The sequence below is a fragment of the Scyliorhinus canicula genome, chromosome 22 (genome assembly GCF_902713615.1).
Source record: "Scyliorhinus canicula chromosome 22, sScyCan1.1, whole genome shotgun sequence".
Classification (NCBI taxonomy): Eukaryota; Metazoa; Chordata; class Chondrichthyes; order Carcharhiniformes; family Scyliorhinidae; genus Scyliorhinus; species Scyliorhinus canicula.
The window spans coordinates 27,393,953-27,416,169 of record NC_052167.1 but is presented as its reverse complement, the minus strand read 5'-3'; the positions used below and the strand labels follow the sequence as shown (position 1 = coordinate 27,416,169).

Genomic DNA, 22,217 nt, shown 5'->3' with positions numbered 1-22,217 from the left:
CCCTCCACTCCCTCCTCCAGCCCTCCCTCCACTCTCTCCTCCAGCCCCCCTCCACTCTCTCCTCCAGCCCCCCTCCACTCCCTCCTCCAGCCACCCTCCACTCCCTCCCCCACTCCCTCCTCCAGCCCACCCCTCCCTCCTCCAGCCACCCTCCACTCCCTCCTCCAGCCCACCCTCCACTCCCTCCTCCAGCCCACCCTCCACTCCCTCCTCCAGCCACCCTCCACTCCCTCCTCCAGCCACCCTCCACTCCCTCCTCCAGCCACCCTCCATTCCCTCCTCCAGCCCACCCCTCCCTCCTCCAGCCACCCTCCACTCCCTCCTCCAGCCACCCTCCACTCCCTCCTCCAGTCACCCTCCACTCCCTCCTCCAGCCCACTCCTCCTTCCTCCAGCCCACCCCTCCCTCCTCTCTCCCACCCTCCCTCCTCTATCCCACCCTCCACTCCCTCCTCCAGCCCACCCCAGCCCCTCAATTCAAGCCCATCCACAATGTCCCAGTTTCGGATCGATCTACTTGGACCTTCGCCCTGGGGATTCAGGCTGGTCGGAGGGAAGGATTTCGAACAGCCGCTGACTATCTCCCGGGTAAGGAACGGGCCAGGAGAGCCCTGCTCCGGGGAACTGTTTCAACTCTTGTTAATTTCAGAAACTGACTCGACTGGGAAATCCCCACCCGGGCAACTAGAAACTGACTTACCCCCTGGGGGAAGGGAGGTTCAGGATTTATCTATCCTCCTGCCTCTATCTCCCTGCCCCCCCCCCCCCCCACCCCCAGCTTCTATCTCTCTCTGCCTAACCCTGCCTCTATCCCCCTGCCTGCCCCTGCCTCTACCCCCCTACCTCTCTCTGCCTGCCCCTGCCTCTACCCCCCTGCCTCTATCCCTCTCTGCCTGCTTCCGCCTCTATCGCCCTGGCTCCCCTGCCTCTGTCTCTGGCAGCCCCTGCCTCTGTCTCTGGCAGCCCCTGCCTCTGTCTCTGGCAGCCCCTGCCTTTATCCCCCTGACGATATCCCCCCCTCTCCCCCATCCCTGAGACTTTCCATATTGCAATTGAAACTTCAGTCTCTCTGAAGGAGGGAGTTATTTTCGACAAGAGTTCACTGGTGCCTCGGCCGAGTACACCCGGCCTGGGCGCTTTCTGCTGCCAGTAGCTTTGGGTGTGAGTGAGGTGAGGTTGACACTGGGGGTGGGGGAGTGGGTGGGGGTGGGGGGGGGGGGGGGTTGGAAATGGATTTTGTGTCTGTACCCTGTGTCTCATCAAAACAGCAAAGGCATGGGTCTGTGTGTGTGTGTGTGTGTGTGTGGAGGGGGCTGTGGGTGAGCGGGTGGGGAGGGAGGGTGGGGAGTGGCAGTGTTCGTGGCTATAGTCTTTGCAAGGGGGGGGAGGGGGCACCTCTGAAGGTCAGATGAGTGGACTGCAGCGGCTCAAGAAGGCGGCTCACTTTCTCGAGGGCAATTGGGGACGGGCGGTGAGGGAGGCATTGGCGTTGTGGTATTGTCACTGGATTAGTAAACCAGAGACCCAGAGTCATGCTCTGGGGTCCCGGGTTCAAATCCCACCTCGGCAGATGGTGACATTTGAATTCAACAGAAAAGGGATTAAAAGTCTAATGATGACCATGAAACCATTTCCGATTGTCATTAAAACCCATCTGGTTCACGAATGTCCTTCAGGGAAGGAAATCTGCCGTCCTTACCCGGTCTGGCCTACATGTGACTCCAGACCCACAGCAACGTAATTGACTCTTAACTGCCCCCTCAAGGGCAATTGGGGATGTGCAGTAAATGCTGGCCCAGCCTGCGACGCCCACGTCCCATGAACGAGTGGGAAAAAAGCAGAAGATGGGACTGAAAAGGCTTCCTATGTGATCTGGGCATGACTGGCAAAGTTAGCATTTAGTGTCCATCTCCTTTGAGAAGCTGCTTTCCGGAAACGCAGCAGCTTTCAATGCGTTAGGGCCGGAAAGTGGAGCTGAGTCCACAAAAGATCAGCCATGATCTAATTGAATGGCGGAGCAGGCTCGAGGGGCCAGATGGCCTACTCCTGCTCCTAGTTCTTATGTTCTTATGTTCTTATGTTACTCCGGAATTCTGTCTCGTTGATGATAGGGGGCTTTGTTTTCAACCCAGATGCAAGTCCCATTAAAATAGCATTAGAACATAGAACAGGCCCTTCGGCCCTCGATGTTGTGCCGAGCCATGATCACCCTACTCAAACCCACGTATCCACCCTATACCCGTAACCCAACAACCCTTAACCTTACTTTTTAGGACACTACGGGCAATTTAGCATGGCCAATCCACCTAACCTGCACATCTTTGGACTGTGGGAGGAAACCGGAGCACCCGGAGGAAACCCACGCACACACGGGGAGGACGTGCAGACTCCGCACAGACAGTGACCCAGCCGGGAATCGAACCTGGGACCCTGGAGCTGTGAAGCAATTGTGCTAACCACCGTGCTACCGTGCTGCCCATTATTATCATTTACTGACACAGACTGTGAACTTTATCCACCAGTTGAATATTTATTTCTCCCTATGAAATATTATTTGCCGAGACATTGGCAGGTTTATACGTTATTCCCAGAGAGCTCAGTGGCTCATGAGCAGTAATCTATTGGTTACGCTCGAGGACAATCTGAGCAGGTGGTGCCAGAGCACTTTCAAAAAGGAATTGGATGATTACTTGAATGCAGAGGAAATTGTGGCTTATGGGGAAAGAGTTGAACGAATTAGATAGCATAGATGTGATAGGCCAAATGGCGCTCTGTGCTGAATCATCCTGTGATACTTGTACAGGCGGGTGAAGCTGGCCTGCTGCTGATCTCATAATCCAGAGAGGGGACTGAGTAAGAGACCAGGTGCTTCCCAATAAAAGAGAGGAAGGAAAATCGAATGAGAAATCCTCCTTCGTCATCTTGTTGGTGTTTAGCTCCTTGCGCTAGCTGAGGTCTGGGGTTAAAGTGCGAGCCTAGCCCTGACCACAACTGGTGTCTGATGTGGACAATTACTGAGAGAAAACACACAGTGTCATACCGAGAATAGCGGATCCTTAGAATAGCAGAGTGCTTAGAAAGAAAGTATTGCCTCGCAACTTCCCCCAGTGAACTGTTAAAGTGTTGAATGGACGATGAAGCTGGCAGCACAGCAGTTAGTACTGCTGCCTCACAGCCACAGTGATCCAGGTTCAATTCCGACCTCGGGTCACGTCTGTGTGGTGTTTGCAAGTTCTCCCCGTGCCTGCGTGGGTTTCCTCCGGGTGCTCCGGTTTCCTCCCACAGTCCAAAGATGTGCAGCTTAGGTGGATTGGCCATAATCAATTGCCCCGTAGTGTCCAAATATGAGGTGTGGTTACGGGGTTGCAGGGATGGGGTGGAGGTTAGTGGGTAGGGTGCTCTTTCGAGGGTCGGTGCACACTCGATGGGCTGAATGGCCTCCTTCTGCACAGTAGGAATTCTATGAAGTACTGTTGAAGCGGGGACCAGTTTCGCTGAGTTGGCTGGATGGCGGATTTGTGATGTGGAGCGACGCCAACAGCGTGGGTTCAATTCCCGCACCGGCTGAGGGTATCCATGAAGACCCCACCTTCTCAATCTCGCCCCTCGCCTGAGGTGTGGTGTCCCTCAGGTTGAATCACCACCAGTCAGCCCTCCCCCCTCAAAGGGCAAAGCATAATCTGGGACTATGGAGACTTTATTTTTGAAGTGTAGTTGCAGTTATATTCTGGGAAAACAACAGATAATTCGTGCACGACAAACCCCCGATCTTAATAACAGCCAATCATAGACATAGAATTTACAGTGCAGAAGGAGGCCATTCGGCCCATCGAGTCTGCACCGGCTCCTGGAAAGAGCACCCTACCCAAGCCCATACCTCCACCCTATCCCCATAACCCAGTAACCCCACCCAACACTAAGGGCAATTTTGGACACTAAGGGCAATTTATCATGGCCAATCCACCTAACCTGCACATCTTTGGACTGTGGGAGGAAACCGGAGCACCCGGAAGAAACCCACGCACACACGGGGAGGATGTGCAGACTCCGCACAGACAGTGACCCAAGCCAGGAATCGAACCTGGGACCCTGGAGCTGTGACGCATTTGTGCTAACCATTATGCTACCGTGCTGCCCAATCATCTGCTTTCCTAACATTACTCGGCAGCTAAATATTGGCCAGGGTGCCACCTTTCTTCAACGAGTGCTGTGGCATCATTTAACATTTTCCTCCGGGTACTCCGGTTTCCTCCCACAGTCCAAAGATGTGCAGGTTGGGTGGATTGGCCATGAAAAATTGTCCAAAATTCTATGATTAACCTAGGACAAAAGTTTGGCGCAACATCGTGGGCCGAAGGGCCTGTTCTGTGCTGTATTTCTCTATTTATGAACATTGAACATAGGAACAATGGTAGGCCATTTGGCCCCTCGAGTCTGCTCTACTATTTAACTGAGTAAGGTTGATCTTTGACCTCAACGCCATCTGCCCGCACTGTTCCCATACCCTTGATGTCATTGGCATCTATAGCCACGGAAGGAGCATTCATTTTTTTTTTTTTTTTATATAAATTTAGAATATCCAATTCATTTTTTCCAATTAAGGGGCAATTTAGCATGGCCAATCCACCTAACCTGCACATCTTTGGGTTGTGGGGGTGAAACCCACGCAGACACGGGGAGAATGTGCAAACTCCTCACAGACAGTGACCCAGGGCCGGGATTCGAACCCGAGTCCTCAGCGCCGTAGGCAGCAATGCTAACCACTGTGCCACCGTGCCGCCCAGGAAGGAGCATTCATAACGTTCAACGGTCTAATAACCATCTCGGGAGCACTTCCACCACTTCCCCACTATTCCCAATAGGGGAGAAAGAGAAAGAGTGTGTGTGAAGATGTGCTTAATCAAATTGGCACCTAGAGGTCTCTCAAAGCTGACGTTGAACATACTCAACAACTGAATCTCCACAACCGTCCGGGCCAGAGAATTCCGAAGGCCGGAATTCTCCGGCCGTTGGGATTCTCTTTTCCCGTCGGCAGTGCACGCCCGCCCGTGGGTTTCCCGGCGGTGCGAGGTGGCTTCAGTGGGAAATCCCATCGACAAGTGGCGGAGATAGAGAATCCCGTCAGCCGTGAACGGCGCGATGCCGAGGAACATCCTGCTGGGGACCCGGAAAAAATCCTGCCCGATGTTTCACCACATTCCGAGTGAAGAAGCTCCTCCTCATCCTCAAGGACCTGCCCCTTATTCTGAGGCTGTGACCTTTGGATCTAGACGCCTGCCAACCAGGATATCAGTCCAGCTGGAAGGGGAGCCTCATTTCAACATATATAAACACAGAAAATATTGGAAACGTTCAGCATGTTTGCCAGCATGTGCGGAGAGAGAAACGGGGCTAATGTTTCAGATCAATGTCCTTTTCCCCTTTATTACCTCACCTGAAAATACAGTCGTCCCCCCAGCATTACACTGAAGGGCTGGCCTTGATTTATATTCAGCATATTGTGGGGTAGGACTTTGACCAAACAAACTTCTGGCTCTCAGGCGTGAGTGCTGCCGTTGCCAGAGTTCGATAAATGATTTACATATTTGGGACCAGCAGAGAGTTGCTTCCAGTAAATATTGGGCAGAATTAAGCCATTTGCTGAGGCTTTCCAGCCCCACCCCTTTCCCCGTGGTTGGCACGGCGATCCATTCAAAACTGGATTTAAAAAATATTGGGCTGGTTTAGTTCAGTTGGCTGGACGGCTGGTTCGTGACGCAGGGCAAGGCCGACAGCGTGGGTTCAATTCCCCTACCGGCTGAGGTTATTCATGAAGGCCCAGCCCCTGAGGTGTGGTGATCCTCAGGTTAAATCACCACCAGTCAGAGCTCCCCCCCCCCCGCCCTCAAAGGGACCATGGCAACTAAATATATATGTGTATATAGACCACCTATTTCCATCACCCATCCCCACCCCTTCTACTGCTGAAATCTTGTCCATGCTTTGTTATCTCCAGACTTAACCATTCTAATGCATCGCTGGCCGATTTCCCACATTCCTCCCTCTGTAAACATGAGGTCATCCAAAACTTTGTCCCAACTTGCACCCAATGTCATTTCCTCATTACCCCTGCGTACGCTGACTGGCTCCTGGTTAGAGAACGCCTCGATTTTCAACAATCCCGTACTTGTTCTCAGATTCCTCCATAGCCTCGCCCCTCTCTCTATGTCAACCCTGGAGCGCTCTGTTATATCCGCTCTCCTCTAATGCCTCAGGGGCTGTTTAGCACAGGACTAAATCGCTGGCTTTGAAAGCAGACCAAGGCAGGCCAGCAGCACGGTTCGATTCCCATACCAGCCTCCCCGGACAGGCGCCGGAATGTGGCGACTAGGGGCTTTTCACAGTAACTTAATTTGAAGCCTACTTGTGACAATAAACCATTTTCATTTCTTGGGCATTCCTGATTTTAATCGTTCCACCTGCTTGGCCCTAACCTCTCAACTTCTCCTTTCCCGTTTACAATACTCCTTCAACCCAATCTCCTTTGGTCATCTTCCTTAACGCCTCCTTATGTCAACAGTGAGGAGGACAGTATGATATCACAGCGCCGAGGACCCGGGTCCGATGCCGGCCCCGGGGTCACTGTCCCTGTGGAGTTTGCACATTCTCCCCGTGTCTGCGTGGGTCTCACCTCCATGACCCCCAAAAATGTGCAGGGTAGGTGGATTGGCCACGCTCAATTTCTCCTTAATTGGGAAAAAAAAGAATTGGGCACTCTAAATTTTTTTTTTTTACAAAGTATTTAGATGTGCGCTTGCAATCCCAGGGCGGCCAAGACTATGGGCCAAATGCTGGGAAATGGGATTAGAATGTGGTTGTTTTTGGCTGGCGCAGATGCGATGGGCTGAAGGGCCTTTTGTGCTGTAAACCTCGATGACTCTATGTGGTTTCGCATAGTATTTACTTTATAATGCATCTGTGAAGTGCCCTGGGGGTGTTTAATTCTGCTGAAGGTGCCATATAAATCCAATTGTTGTTGTATTGGTGATTATGATGCAATATGCTGGACGGTGTCTGGGGGCAGCACAGTGGCATTGTGGATAGCACAATCGCTTCACAGCTCCAGGGTCCAAGGTTCGATTCTGGCTTGGGTCACTGTCTGTGCGGAGTCTGCACATCCTCCCCGTGTGTGCGTGGGTTTCCTCCGGGTGCTCCGGTTTCCTCCCACAGTCCAAAGATGTGCGGGTTAGGTGGATTGGCCATGATAAATTGCCCTTAGTATCCAAAATTGCCCTTAGTGTTGGGTGGGGGTAATGGGTAATGGGGATAGGGTGGAGGTGTTGACCTTGGATAGGGGGTAGGGTGCTCTTTCCAAGAGCCGGTGCAGACTCGTTGGGCCGAATGGCCTCCTTCTGCACTGTAAATTCTATGTAATTCTATGTATGTTTTAAGACTGGGCGAGGAATTGTAACACAAAGCTCGTGTGTTTGGAGAACTGTGATTACATAGAATAGACTTTACAGTGCAGAAGGAGGCCATTCGGCCCATCGAGTCTGCACCGGCTCTTGGAAAGAGCATCCTACCCAAAGTCAACACCTCCACCCTATCCCCATAACCCAACACTAAGGGCAATTTGGACACTAAGGGCAATTTAGCATGGCCAATCCACCTAACCTGCACATCTTTGGACTGTGGGAGGAAACCGGAGCACCCGGAGGAAACCCACGCACACACGGGGAGGATGTGCAGACTCCACACAGACAGTGACCCAAGCCGGAATCGAACCTGGGACCCTGGAGCTGTGAAGCGATTGTGCTATCCACAATGCTACCGTGCTGCCATGATGGTACCGTGCTGCCGCTACATGATGGCGTGCTTTCATCCTAAAGTGGGATTTGGACTAGGTTCCAATTTTATCTGATAGGACAGGAAGGCTCCTTCCTGTTCGATGTTGACCCTCCCTCCATGCCTGACCCCGGATCTCCTGGGAATGAACCCACTGCACAAAATCAGCCCTAAACGGACGAGGCTATGCAGAAGATGCAAAGAGGAGGCCGTGCGTCAGGAAAATATCGAATACATAACAAAAACCAGAAAATGGATGAATTTTAGCCCCCCCCCACCAATGTATTTGAAGGTGGGGGGGAGGGGGGGGGTGTGGGCAGCCTGCCATCTTCTTGCCCATCCCCAACCTTGACCTCCACATGACAATGGATGCCGAGTGTGATATCGATCTTCAGCAGCCATGGCACAGTTGCTAGCACATCATGACTGAGCCAGAACGTCGTGGGGTCAAGTCCCACTCCAGGACTGAGTGCAGACTCATAGCTGATACACCTGCGTGCAGTACTGAGCGTTACAATTAAAGGGTTATAAAATTGTTACATTTTGGAGCAGGAACTTTAAATTTCGGGTCAATGAAGCAGGTCTCGTGACCTGTTCTACAGTCTCCCTGACGGTTATTAGGGATCAAACGAAAGCTTAGACTGTTTTACCGAGAAGAAGGTGCAAACTGGTTATGCTTGAAAAGAATAGGCTCAGTCTCTTGAGTCTCCCAAAGTCCCAGAATTGTATCGTAGGTAGAAGGTTATTAACAGTTGTGCTGCTAAACTGTCCATTGACTTTTCAACCCAGAAAGAGTTGTGGTCAATAATAAGTAGTCAGCAATTCTACCAGGATGGAATAATGCGTTTCATGTTGCGACAGGGAAGAGGGCAGAACAGCCATTTTTGTGATCAGGTTACAAGCTTCCCTAAAATCAACGAATATTACAAGCAGTCAACAGTTCTGTGAGATCAGCAGAGAGAAAAGGCTGCTTGACCTTGGGATCTACCACTGCCAGACATAGGTTCGGGGAGATGGTCTCTCGTTGAAGAGATGCCTTCTACAGATACTGGGAATCTTGTCCTGTTATGGCCAGAGGGAGGTAGAATCTTTGGGGAGTTCCAGGATTTTGACCCAGAGACAGTGAAGGAAGGGGGGATATAGTTCCAAGTCAGAAGTCAGGATGCTGTGTGACTTGGAGGGAGACTTGCAGGTGGTCATGCCTAATGCATGTTCTGCCCTTGTCCTGTCAGTGAAACAAGGTGGCAATTGGAAACTGGGAGCAACCGGGAACTGTTTGTTGTATTAACAGTAATTTTGTGGGGACTAAGATTTGTGATCAGTATAAAAGGGGATTGTTCCTCTTGTAATTGAAAGTATAAGTTGCCTGCAATATAAAAATATTGTTTAGTCAATAGTGCTTTTTGTCATTTGTTACAATAAGAATTTTAAAATGTGAAATCTTGCTATACCATACATTCAGCTAGTTTGTCATTCTCACAATACTGAGAGAGTGCGGCATGGTCAAAGGTGCTGAGATTTGGAATCCAAAACCCTGTCTGCTGTCTCAGATGGCCATGAAACAACCAATGGCACTATTTTGAGGCAGAGCAGGGCCTGGTGGCAGGGGGCAGCACGGTAGCATCGTGGTTAGCATAAATGCTTCACAGCTCCAGGGTCCCAGGTTCGATTCCCAGCTGGGTCACTGTCTGTGTGGAGTCTGCACGTCCTCCCCGTGTGTGCGTGGGTTTCCTCCGGGTGCTCCGGTTTCCTCCCACAGTCCAAAGATGTGCGGGTTAGGTGGATTGGCCATGCTAAATTGCCCGTAGTGTCCTAAAAGGTTAAGGGGGGGTTGTTGGGTTACGGGTATAGGGTGGATACGTGGGTTTGAGTAGGGTGATCATTGCTCGGCATAACATCGAGGGCCGAAGGGCCTGTTCTGTGCTGTACTGTTCTATGTTCTATGTTCTATGATGATTTGGCCAATACCTATCTCTCAATCTGCATCACAAAAAACAATTGTCTGATCATTATCACATTGCTGCTCGTGGGAGCTTGCTGTGCACACATTGGTTGCTGTGTTTCCGAGATTGCAAAACAGTGACCACACTTCAAAGGTACTTCGCTGGCTGTAAAGGACTGTGGGATGCCCAATGCTGTATCAATGCAAGTCTTTCTTTTTTAATTACTGCTGACAGTTCCTCTGTTTGAACTTCTTCACTGATAACCAGGGCAATATATCTATCCATATCCCTGCCGTGTCAATACCTCTGTGAGTTTCTCTTGTACTTCCTTTACTGGTCTAGTTCCTCTTAATTCCTCTTGCATTATGAAAATGAAAATGAAAATCGCTTATTGTCACGAGTAGGCTTCAAATGAAGTTACTGTGAAAAGCCCCTAGTCGCCACATTCCGGCGCCTGTTCGGGGAGACTGGTACGGGAATCGAACCCGCGCTGCTGGCCTGCCTTCGTCTGCTTTCAAAGCCAACGAATTAGCCCAGTGTGCTAAACAGTCCCTTATTTATTATTTATTTACTAGTAGAATATTTTACTCGTTTTATATCCTTTGATATTTTCATCTAATTTTTCCTCTTTCCCTTTCTGATTTTCCTTTTAATCTCTTCCCCCAAGATCGGTACGTTCCCTTTTGCCATCCTCTCCCTGAATTCAAAATAAATATTTATTCCTTCACAGGCTGTGAACACCACTGGCAAAGCCTAAATGTTACTGCCCATCCCCAATTGTCCTTGAGAAGATGGTGGTGAGCTGTCTTCATAGAATTTACAGTGCAGAAGGAGGCCATTCGGCCCATCGAGTCTGCACCGGCCCTTGGAAAGAGCACCTGGCCCTAGCCCACACTTCCACCCGATCCCCATAACCCAGTAACCCTCCCTAACCTTTTGGACACTAAGGGGCATTTTATCACGGCCAATCCACCTGACCTGCACATCTGTGGGAGGAAACCGGAGCACCCGGAGGAAACCCACGCAGACACGGGGAGAAAGACGGTGATCCGAGGCCTGACTGCAACCCAGGAACCTGGAGCTGTGCTGTGAGGCTAATCACTGTGCCACCGTGCGGCCCCTTCTTGAACTGCTGCAGTCAATGTGGTGTAGGTACACCCACAGTGCTGTTAGGGAGGGAGTTCCAGGATTGTGATCCAGTGACAGTGAAGGAACGGCCAATATATTTCCAAGTTGGGGTGGTGAGTGACTTGGAGGGGAACTTGGAGGTGGTGGGGCTCCTTATGTTGTCCTTCCAGCTGGTAAAGGTTGCCCGATTGGAAGGTGTTGTTCATGTATCGTGGCACAGTGGCTAGCCCTGCTGCTTCACAGTGCCAGGGACCCGGGTCTGTCTGTGTGGAGTTTGCACATTCTCCCTGTGTCTGCGTGGGTTTCCTCCGGGTGCTCCGGTTTCCTCCCACAGTCCAAAGATCTGCAGGTTGGCTATCCTAAAGTATTCAAAAGGTTAGGCGAGGTTACAGGGTTACAGGGATAGGGTGGAGGTGTGGGCTTAAGTAGGGGGCTCTTTCCAAGGGCAGGTGCAGACTTGATGGGCCAAATAGCCTCCTTCTGTAGGGAGTCTGTGATTCTATGCAGGTTAGGTGGATTGGCCATGCTAAATTGTCCCTTACTGTCCAAAGGTTCGTTGGGGTTACATGGAAAGGGTGAGGGATTAGGCTTAGGAAAGAGGGTCCTCTTTCGAAAGATCATGGCAGACTCGATGGGTTGAATGGCCTCCTCCTGCCCTTGTAAGGATTTTATGATGTGTCTCGCATATAGTCTTTAATTCAAATTAATCTTTGCTCCTCTTTGCTTAACCACAGCATCCTTTACTTGCTAACTTGTTTTTATTTTTAGCGGAATATTAGTTTCCTGAACTCCTTCGGTGCCTTCCTGAAATGCTGTTCCAGCTCTTTTTCTGTAGTTTATTCCCGTTCTACCCCTTCTCACTCCATCATAGCTGATGGTCCCCATACATTGACCTTTGTACTATCATTATCTCACACCTTACGACTGCGCCTCCCTGGATGGTCCAACCGCACTCACTTCCTCTATCGTTGCACTTCACAATGCTGGATCAAAACGGAGGTTTTTCACACCGTTCTTGAAGTACATCCAAAGTTATTGGTTTAATTTAATTGCTGCTGCTCGTTTAGGAGCGGCATTAGGTTTTTGTGACGGCTTTCAGCGAGAGGAATACTTCTGAGAAATCCAAGACAGGATGTGGTTTAGGGCAGGAATGTTGTGCCTTTGAAGCTTACCTTCTGTGTATCCTGGAGGCACTGATTGACATAAAAGTGCAGAGCTACCAATCCTGAACGTCTGTGGTCGCTCTGTGCCTGAGGACAGTGGCTAGGCTGAGCTCAATCCTTCCTCGACACAGGACCCCCAATAGATGCTGATTCAAAGCCGATACGGAGAGCAGGATTTTCCGGTCGCGCTCATTCCCAAGCCCGGAAATTCCCATCTCTGAGGTCAACCTTTAAACGATCTGACAAATTTTCCGTGTCACCCGCGATGCTTCCTGTGATGGGTGTGTGAGACTGGAAAGTTTACCTGGGCAGGTGCACTGTTGAACGTCCAAACTTTTAACTGAGGAATTTGTCCATCAAATCCATCTTCTTATACATTATTTAAAAATTCTTTATTGGGATGTTTGGCAAGGTCAGTATAAAAATCCCTGGTGGCACAGTGGTTAGCACTGCTGCCTCACGGCGCCGAGGACCCAGGTTCGATCCCGGCCCCGGGTCTCTGTCCGTGCTGAGTTTGCACATTCTCTCCGTGTCTGTGTGGGTCTCACCCCCACAACACAAAAAGATGGGCAGGGTAGGTGGATTGGCCACGCTAAATGCCCCTTAAAAATACGTACATAGTGCAGAAGGAGGCCATTTGTCGCAGTGGGTGTACAACAATCCTCTGAAAGAGCACCTTACATCGGCCACTCCCCCCACCCTATTCCCATAACCTCACCAAACCTGCACAGCATTGGACACTAAGGGTCAATTCATCATGGCCAATCCACCTAACCCGTACATCTCTGGACTATGGGAGGAAACTGGAGCACCCGGAGGAAACCCACGCAGACACGGGGACAACTTGCAAACTCTACAAAGACAGTCACCCAAGTCTGGAATTGAACCCGGGTCCCTGGAGCTGTGAGCCAGCAGTGCTAAGGGCAGCATGGGAGTACAGTAGTTAGCACTGTTGCTTCACCTCGCCGGGGTCCCAGGTTCAATTCCCGGCTTGGGTCACTGTGTGGAGTCTGCACGTTCTCCCCGTGTCTGCGTGGGTTTCCTCCGGTTTCCTCCCACAAGTCCTGAAAGACGTGCAGTTAGGTGAATTGGACATTCTGAATTCTCCCTCCGTGTACCTGAACAGGCGCCGGAATGTGGCGACGAGGGGATTTTCACAGTAACTTCATTGTGATGTTAATGTAAGCCTACTTGTGACACTGATGAAGATTATTATTATTAACCACTGTGCTACTGTGCCGCCCTGTTGCTGCTTGTCCCTGATGGCCCATACTGGCTGGTTTAGCACACTGGGCTAAATCGCTGGCTTTGAAAGCAGACCCAGGCAGGCCAGCAGCACGGTTCAATTCCCGTACCAGCCTCCCCGAACAGGTGCCGGAATATGGCGACTAGGGGGCTTTTCACAGTAACTTCATTTGAAGCCTACTTGTGACAATAAGAGATTTTCATTTTCAATTCATTTCATACCTTCAAGAACTGTGTTGCCGAATGTGTCTCGCTCTCCTGTCCAATCCACATATCCCACTTTTTCGAGCAGTTATCAAATTCTGATAGAAGTTATGGCCTCTGCTGCAACAACAGATTTGTACATAGCCGAAAATTCCACTTTATAGCCCCCCTTTATAATAAAGTTAAAACTCCCCCCACCCACCCCCAGCAGCCGGATCGGTTAGTTACCATCTTGTAGCCCTTTAACCTTCCTTTGTGTGAAAACCTTGAGTTTTCAAGTCTCTCTCTTTGTTACTGTAACCTTTTTGATCTCTGGCCTCACAAACAGCGATGGGGTAAATTTACCCCACGTCTGTTGAGACGTCAGTTGCAATAGATGTGGATAGCGGCGTGAAATTCCCAGCTCTCCTTCGGAAAAGGGGGCCTCGGCACTTCAACATACACCTGGAGAGGACAGATGTCGCGCCCACAGAAAGCAGCAATCTCTGAGAGTGCAGTGTACTCCCCCAGGACTGCACTGGAATGTCAGACCCTAAGCAGAGTCCGCACGTTCTCCCCGTGTGTGTGTGTGTGGGTTTCCTCCGGGTGCTCCGGTTTCCTCCCACAGTCCAAAGATGTGCAGGTTAGGTGGATTGGCCGTGATAAATTGCCCTTAGTGTCCAAAATTGCTCTTAGTGTTGGGTGGGGTTACTGGGGTATGGGTTAGGGTGGAGGTGTTGACCTTGGGTAAGGTGCTCTTTCCAAGAGCCGGTGCGGACTCGATGGGCCGAATGGCCTCCTTCTGCACTAAATTCTATGATTCTATGATTCTAGAGTATGTCCTCAAGTCTGTGGGGTGAGGCGCAAACTCACAGACAACTGACTCAGAGGCAGGGTTGCCGCCCACTGATCCACAGCTGTTTTGCGGTCTTGCGGCAGGGGGGAGGGGGCGGGGTGGGGGGGGGGTGGGGGAGTGGGGTGGGGGGGAGGTTGGTGGACGGGGAGTGGAGAACGTTCAAATTATTCACCTTCGGTCATGAGGCGGGGTGTAAAACTCTGGAGTGCTGACAAGCGTGCAGTCAAATCCAGTCATGTCCAAACATTTCTCTCCCAGTCCTGGTTTGCCCACAGCGAATTAACGTCACCGGAACCTGGGAATATACACATGACTTTTTTCCCGACCAGTTCCCTTCTGGGCACGGTTTGCAGTTTGCAAGTTTCTAATGGGAGCTCGCATTGCTCTCCCAGTTCATTAGCTGCTTGTTTATAACTGGCAATTCTAGCTTTCCTGTTAATTAAAAGAGCTAAACTGTTTAACTGCAGGCTAAAAGGTCAGAGTGCGGAAAGTCGAAGAATGTTTGAACAAGCAAGTACACAATGTGAGCCAGTATTTTAATTGGATGAGGTGAAACCAGAGGGTGAGGTAATCTTTCAGGCTTTTATTTGTTGGATACTTGCCTTTATTAGCCGAGGCATAGAATAAAAGAGTCGGGAGGTTATGATGAAGCTGTATAAAACGCCAGTGTGGTGTTCCCTGTGTTGCAAAATTCAGGATGGTTGGCGTAATGTTCGGAAAGATCACAAAGCTTTAACTTGAACAAAGCTCTAAATGTATTAACACTACTAATTTGGATTCGATGCTTATTCCTATACAATACACGGTTGATAATTAACATATAATCTACACTCATCTACTGCTAATCTCAACACTATTACATTAACTATGATCTGCTCTCACTCACACTATCTTTCCTTTAGTCTGTACTCTAGCCTTTTCCAGGACAGCACGGTAGTATTGTGGATAGCACAATTGCTTCACAGCTCCAGGGTCCCAGGTTCGATTCCGGCTTGGGTCACTGTCTGTGCGGAGTCTGCACATCCTCCCCGTGTCTGCGTGGGTTTGCTTCGGATGCTCCGGTTTCCTCCCACAGTCCAAAGATGTGCAGGTTAGGTGGATTGGCCATGATAAATTGCGCTTAGTGTCCCAAATTGCCCTTAGTGTTGGGTGGGGCTACTGGGTTACGGGGATAGGGTGGAGGTGTTGACCCTGGGTAGGGTGCTCTTTCCAAGAGCCGGTGCAGACTATCTGGGCTGAATGGCCTCCTTCTGAACTGTTAATTCTATGATAACTTCTCACCCACAAGGCTTAGCATCAATGCCTTTATATAGTTGTACCTCCAGCTCCCCCTAATGGTTGATTTAGACATTTCATTAACCCTTACAGTTTTTACATTTATGATAATGTCACAACCAGGATGTTGCCTGGAGCTGGAGCGTTTCATGTATGAAGAGAGGCTGTTTTGGCTGGAGCAGAGAAGACTGAGAGGGGACCTGACTGAGATGTACAAAATTATTATTTAAAAACAATATATTATTAATGTATTTGTAAAATAAACATCCCCCCCCCCACCCCGGCCGCAGCCCAATCCTCACACACCCCAACCATACAACAACAATCCCACCCCCCCTTTGGAATTCTGCATCTGCTGACATTTTAATTTTCCCCGAGAAAGTTGACGGACGGCTGCCACCTCCGGGAGAACCCTAACATTGACCCTCTTAAGGCAAACTTTATTTTCTCGAGACTGAGGAACCCAGCCATGTCACTAACCCAGGTCTCTACACTCAGGGGCTTTGAGTCCCTCCACATTAGGGTGGAGAGGAAGGAACCTTTAGTCGAAGGGTCCATAACCAGGGGCGGAGATTTAAGGTAAGGGGCAGGAGATTTAGAGGGGATTGAGGAAAACCTTTTCCACCCAGAGGGTGGTGGGAATCTGGAACTCGCTGCCTGAAAGGGTGGTAGAGGCAGGAACCCTCACAACTGGTTTAGCTCACTCGGCTAAATCGCTGGCTTTTAAAGCAGACCAAGGCAGGCCAGCAGCACGGTTCGATTCCCGTGCCAGCCTCCCCGGACAGGTGCCGGAATGTGGCGACTAGGGGCTACAGTAACTTCATTGAAGCTTACTCGTGACAATAAGCGATTTTCATTTCATTTAAGAAGTATTCAGATGAGCACTTGAAACACCAGAGCATATTAAGCTATGGAGCAGGTGCTGGGAAATGAGATGAGAGCAGATAGGTGTTTGATAGCCAACACAGACACGATGGGCCGAAGGGCTTTTTTCCATGCTGTAAACCTCTCTGACTCTCTGATTCATTCCTGAAAAAAGCAGGAATGCTTTACAACTGGTTAGATGGCAATTTGTTAAAAAAAAGTAATGTTTGTTTTTTAAAAAATAAATTTAGAGTACCCAATTAATTTTTCTAATTAAGGGGTAATTTTCATGTGGCTAATTCACCTACCCTGCACATCTTTGGGTTGTGGGGGTGAAACCCACGCAGACACGGGGAGAATGTGCAAACTCCACACAGACAGTGACCCAGAGCCGGGATCGAACCTGGGGCCTCGGCGCCATGAGGCAGCAGTGCTAACCACATGCCGCCACCCAAAAAGGTAATGTCGCTATTGTCCTAGATGACCACAGGCTGCTTTCCCCTTTGAGGGGGGAGAGCTGACGGGTGGTGGTTTAACCTGAGGGTCACCCACACCTCAGGCGAGGGGCGAGGTTGAGAAGGCGGGGCCTTCGTGAATAACCTCAGCCAGTATGGGAATTGAACCCACGCTGCTGGCCTCGCTCCACATCACAAACTAACTGCCCAGCCAACTGAGCTAAACCAGCTCTTTCTGGTGGGTCTAGAGGATCCCATGGTGAGGAATTGAACAAACAAATGTGATATAAAATAGGATTATTAGTTAGAATAAAGTAGATGTGAGCCAGTCTGATAGTAGTGAGCTCACAGACAAAGGACAAAGGGATTCAGCAAAGCATGGCTAGGGGGGGGAGGGGGGGGAAGGGATCCTCGTGCAGGGTGGTGAAAAGGATGCTGGGTAACAAGAGGCCCAGGGTTGAGGAATGCAAAGTGAGCCAATCAGGATATATGGCCAGGTCAGGAGGTATATAGGATGACCTATGGGAATCTTGTATGTGAAACTTGATGCCTTTTGAATGGTCTGTGCAGAGTTCTCTTTGTCTCTGATTTCACTTGGCTCTAGGAGCTTCAGGAGACTGCCTGTGTTCTGAATCTCTATAGAGCGGGTCAGCCTTGCAAGTTGTTTAAAAATAAATAATACTATACCTACAAATACCTCTCGAGTTTTATTGAGGCCAGACTGACGGGTAAAGAACTTGATTTGTCAATGGCACCTTTCAAAGACTGGGGCGTTTTCCCCGGTGCCCACTGAAGATATTTCTTCCCCAACCAACTGCAGAAAACAGGATAATATAAAAACAGGAAATGCTGGACAAGCGCCAGTGGACAGAGAAACAGAATCAATGGCCAGAATTCCCCGGCCGCTCACTTGCGGTGGGTTCTGTGGCCCTGTTGGTAGCAGACTCTCTCCTGCGGGTTTCCCGGCAGCCAGGGGTGGCTTCAATGAGGATTCCCATTGACAGCAGCGGGAGCAGCGAATCCCGTCGCCAACAAACGGCGGGCCCCCTCCCTCCCGCTGAGAATCCCTCCCAATGTCTCGAATCCATTATGACCCATCTTCAGAACTAAAACCAGATTGTCGGGTTGTTATCATCGTGGCATCACTGGTTCTGGATTAATAAGGGGATCAGGGGTCATGTGGAGAAAGCCGCAGAATGGGGATGAGACACATATCAGCCACAATCGATTGGCTGAGCAGACTCGATGGGCCGAATGGCCTAATTCTGCTCCTGTGTCTTATGGTCCTGTGGTGGGAGCTTGCTCTGCATGAATTATGGCTAACTACAAAGAGAATTGTAAGTGAATTTGGTAAAATGTCAGTCAGTCAGGGGCTGGTTTAGCTCACTGGGCTAAATCGCTGGCTTTTAAAGCAGACCAAGCAGGCCAGCAGCACAGTTCGATTCCCGGACAGGCGCCGGAATGTGGTGACTAGGGGCTTTTCACAGTAACTTCATTGAAGCCTACTCGTGACAATAAGCGATTTTCATTTTCATTTCAGTTGGTTAATTGAACGAACAAGTTGGATGAAACTTAAGTTGGGGAAATAGGTAAAGTGATGTATTTTGAGAAGGAGAGAGAGAGAGAGAGAGAGAGAATGCTCCGGTTTCCTCTCACAGTCCAAAGATGTGCGTCTTAAGTGGGGATAGGGTGGGAGTGTGGGCCTCGGCGTTGGCGAGGGTTGGCGCAGACTCGAAGGGCCGAATGGACTCCTTCTGCTCTGTAGGAACACTTTGGAGATCATTCTAAAGCTAAACAAGTTGTTGGTTAAGGCACAATAAGAAAATAGAAAATGCTGGGAAGGCCCAGCAGGTCAGGTAGCTCCTGGGGAGGTGAACGTAGAGTTAAAGGGCCTGGTTTTCTTAGGCTGAATCAGGTTGGAATGGAGGCTGGTGACCACGAGAATGGCAATGATGTCATACGTGACAATGTCCAAAATTGAGTTGAGGGCAGCGTTAGACTGTAGCATTAAAAAAATTACTTCATGAGATGTGTCCACCCAAACACCCTTTGAACCCAGTGACCTGCTCGGCCATTTCACTACCACAGAAAGGAGTTGAGGCCAAAACGTTGTGTAGTTTCAAGAAGGAATCAGATAGAGCTCTTGGGGCTAAAGGGATCATAAGACATAGGAGCGGAAGTAAGGCCATTCGGCCCATCGAGGGACATGAGGGGAAGGTAGGATCAGGGTATTGAACGATGATCAGCCCTGATCTTAATGAATGGCGGAGCAGGCTCGAAGGGCCGAATGGCCTCCTCCTGCTTCTATTTCTGTTTCTGTGTATTTCAGAAGGCAGTTAAGTCACACGTTAGCCAGAACAGAGAAGGACGACAGATTTCCTTTCCCCCAGGGGCATCAATGAACCAGATGGGTTTTTACAACAACTGATGATTGCTCTTGGCCACCATTGCTGAGGCTAGCTTCCAATTATAGGTTCTTTCTTTTTAATTAATTGATTGCATTTAACCTTCAGCAGCTCCATGGTGGGATTTGAACCCATTTCGTTACTGGTTTATTTACTGAATTGCTAGTTAAGTGACAGAATACCCTGCCACCTTCTCTCCTATTGGCTGAGGCCAATTAAGGCGGCTGAGGGACTTGTTAAAAGCTTGACTTCCTGCTGCTGCTGGACCATTGTGGAGGTGCCAACATTCAACAGAAGGATAGAACATTACAGCGCAGTACAGGCCCTTCGGCCCTCGATGTTGCGCCGACCTGTGAAACCCCTCTAAAGCCCATCTACACTATTCCATTATCATCCATATGTTTATCCAATGACCATTTAAATGCCCTTAATGTTGGCGAGTCCACTACTGTTGCAGGCAGGGCATTCCACGCCCTTACTACTCTCTGAGTAAAGAACCTACCTCTGACATCTGTCCAGCACGGTAGCATTGTGGATAGCACAATTGCTTCACAGCTCCAGGGTCCCAGGTTCGATTCTGGCTTCGGTCACTGTCTGTGCGGAGTCTGCACATCCTCCCCGTGTCTGCGTGGGTTTCCTCCGGGTGCTCCGGTTTCCTCCCACAGTCCAAAGATGTGCAGGTTAGGTGATAAATTGCCCTTAGTGTCCAAAATTGCCCTTAGTGTTGGGTGGGGTTACTGGGTTATGGGGATAGAGTGGAGGTGTTGACCTTGGGTAGGGGGCTCTTTCCAAGAGCCGGTCCAGACTCAATGGCCCGAATGGCCCCTTCTGCACTGTAAATTCTATGACTATATCTATCTCCCCTCAATTTAAAGCTATGTCCCCTCGTGGTAGACATCACCATCCGAGGAAAAAGGGTCTCACTGTCCACCCTATCTAATCCTCTGATCATAGAACATAGAACAGTACAGCACAGAACAGGCCCTTCGGCCCTCAATGTTGTGCTGAGCCACGATCACCCTACTCACCCCTATACCCAACAACCCCCCCCCCCTTAACCTTACTTTTATTAGCACACTATGGGAAATTTAGCATGGCCAATCCACCTAACCCACACATCTTTGGACTGTGGGAGGAAACCGGAGCACCCGGAGGAAACCCACGCACACACAGGGGGAGGACGTGCAGACTCCACACAGACAGTGACCCAGCCGGGAATCGAACCTGGGACCCTGGAGCTGTGAAGCATTTATGCTAACCACCATGCTACCCTGCTGCCCCATCTTGTATGCCTCTATTAAGTCACCTCTTAACCTTCTTCTCTCTCACGAAAATAGCTTCAAGTCCCTCAGCTTTTCCCCATAAGATCTTCCCTCCATACCAGGCAACATCCTGGTAAATCTCCTCTGCAGCCTACAGCATGGGGTTAAATACTAACTTGGACTTTCCACTTAACTGCACTGGTTTCTTCCGCACAATCTGTGATATTGGTGTCGACGCAAATGATTCTGGAATTTTCAGCACCATTGCGAAGCCAGGTACCAAAGTATTTTGCGTTAGTTTTAAAGGGAAGATTGTGATCGAAGAAGGCCATACTCCCTTACCATAACCCCAGCTTGCATTAGGGGCTGGTTGAGCTCACTTGGTTCGACAGCTGTTTGATGGTGCAGAGTAAAGCCAGCAGTGTGGGTTCAATTCCCTTACCGTCTACTCAACCTTGCCCCTCGTCTGAGGTGTGAGCCTCAGGTTAAATCACCACCTGTCAGCCCTCCCCCCTCAAAGGGGAAAGTAGCCCATGGTCACCTGAGACTATGGTGACTTTCCCTTTCCCCATACTACCACCCAGAGATTCCGGTCAGTATGGAGGCTTAAGAAGTTCAAGATGCTTCTTTTGGAGCACAGGCACTTTTAGACAATATGGAACAGTATGTCAATGAATTCTTCAAAAAGAAAACTAAGTAAGTCACTGCTGTACTCTACCTAAATCTAACTCCCTTTAAAGTTATTCTCAGTCATTTAAAAAAATTGATTACTCACAGGTGCTGTATGATTCAAAATACTTGTTTGTGATAAACTCATTTCAGCGACATTAAACAAAGTTTACCAAGTTATTATTATTGTTAAATAGATAAGAACAAAGAAAAGTACAGCACAGGAACAGGCCCTTCAGCCCTTCAAGCCTGTACCGACCATGCTGCCTGTCTAAACTAAAATCTTCTACACTTCCGGGGTCCGTATTCCTCTTTTCCCATCCTATTCATGTATTTATCAAGATGCCCGTTAAATGTCACTATCGTACCTGTTTCCACCACCTCCTCCGGCAGCGAGTTCCAGGCACCCGCTACCCTCTGTGTAAAAAAAACCTTCCCCCGCACATCTCCTCCGAACCTTGCCCCTCACACCTTAAACCTATGCCCCCTAGTAATTGACTCTTCCACCTTGGGGAAAAAGCTTCTGACTATCCAATCTGTCCGTACCCCTCATCATTTTGTGGATTGCTTTGAGGTCGCCCCTCAACCTCCTTCGTTCCAGTGAGAACAAACCGAGTTTATCCAACCTCTCTTCATAGCTAATGCCCTCCATACCAGGCAACATCCTGGTAAATCTCTTCTGCAACCTCTCCAAAGCCTCCACATCCTTCTGGTAGTGCGACAACCAGAATTGAACACTATACTCCAAGTGTGGCCTAACTAGGGTTCTATACAGCTGCAACATGACTTGCCAATTCTTATACTCAATGCCCCGGCCAATGAAGGCAAGCATGCCTTATGACTTCTTGACTACCTTCTCCACCGGGTTGCCACTTTGAGTGATCTGTGGACCTGTACACCCCATCCCTTTGCCTGTCAATACTCTTAAGCGTTCTTCCATTTACTG

General features: G+C 49.7%; 1 protein-coding gene across 2 annotated transcripts in view; it reads left to right on the top strand.

Moving 5' to 3' along the window:
- Positions 1–419: 419 nt before the first annotated feature.
- Positions 420–22,217, top strand: part of pdlim1 (PDZ and LIM domain 1 (elfin)) — a 144,765-nt gene continuing 122,967 nt past the window's right edge. Inside the window, exon 1 of one of the 2 annotated variants that reach the window (XM_038783021.1) lies at positions 420–587. In XM_038783021.1, the coding sequence (XP_038638949.1) occupies positions 492–587 (96 nt within the window). In that variant the 5' untranslated portion in view covers positions 420–491. Of the gene's footprint in view, positions 588–14,884; positions 14,904–22,217 lie in introns of those variants that run through there. The other variant, XM_038783022.1, reaches the window with a different exon arrangement.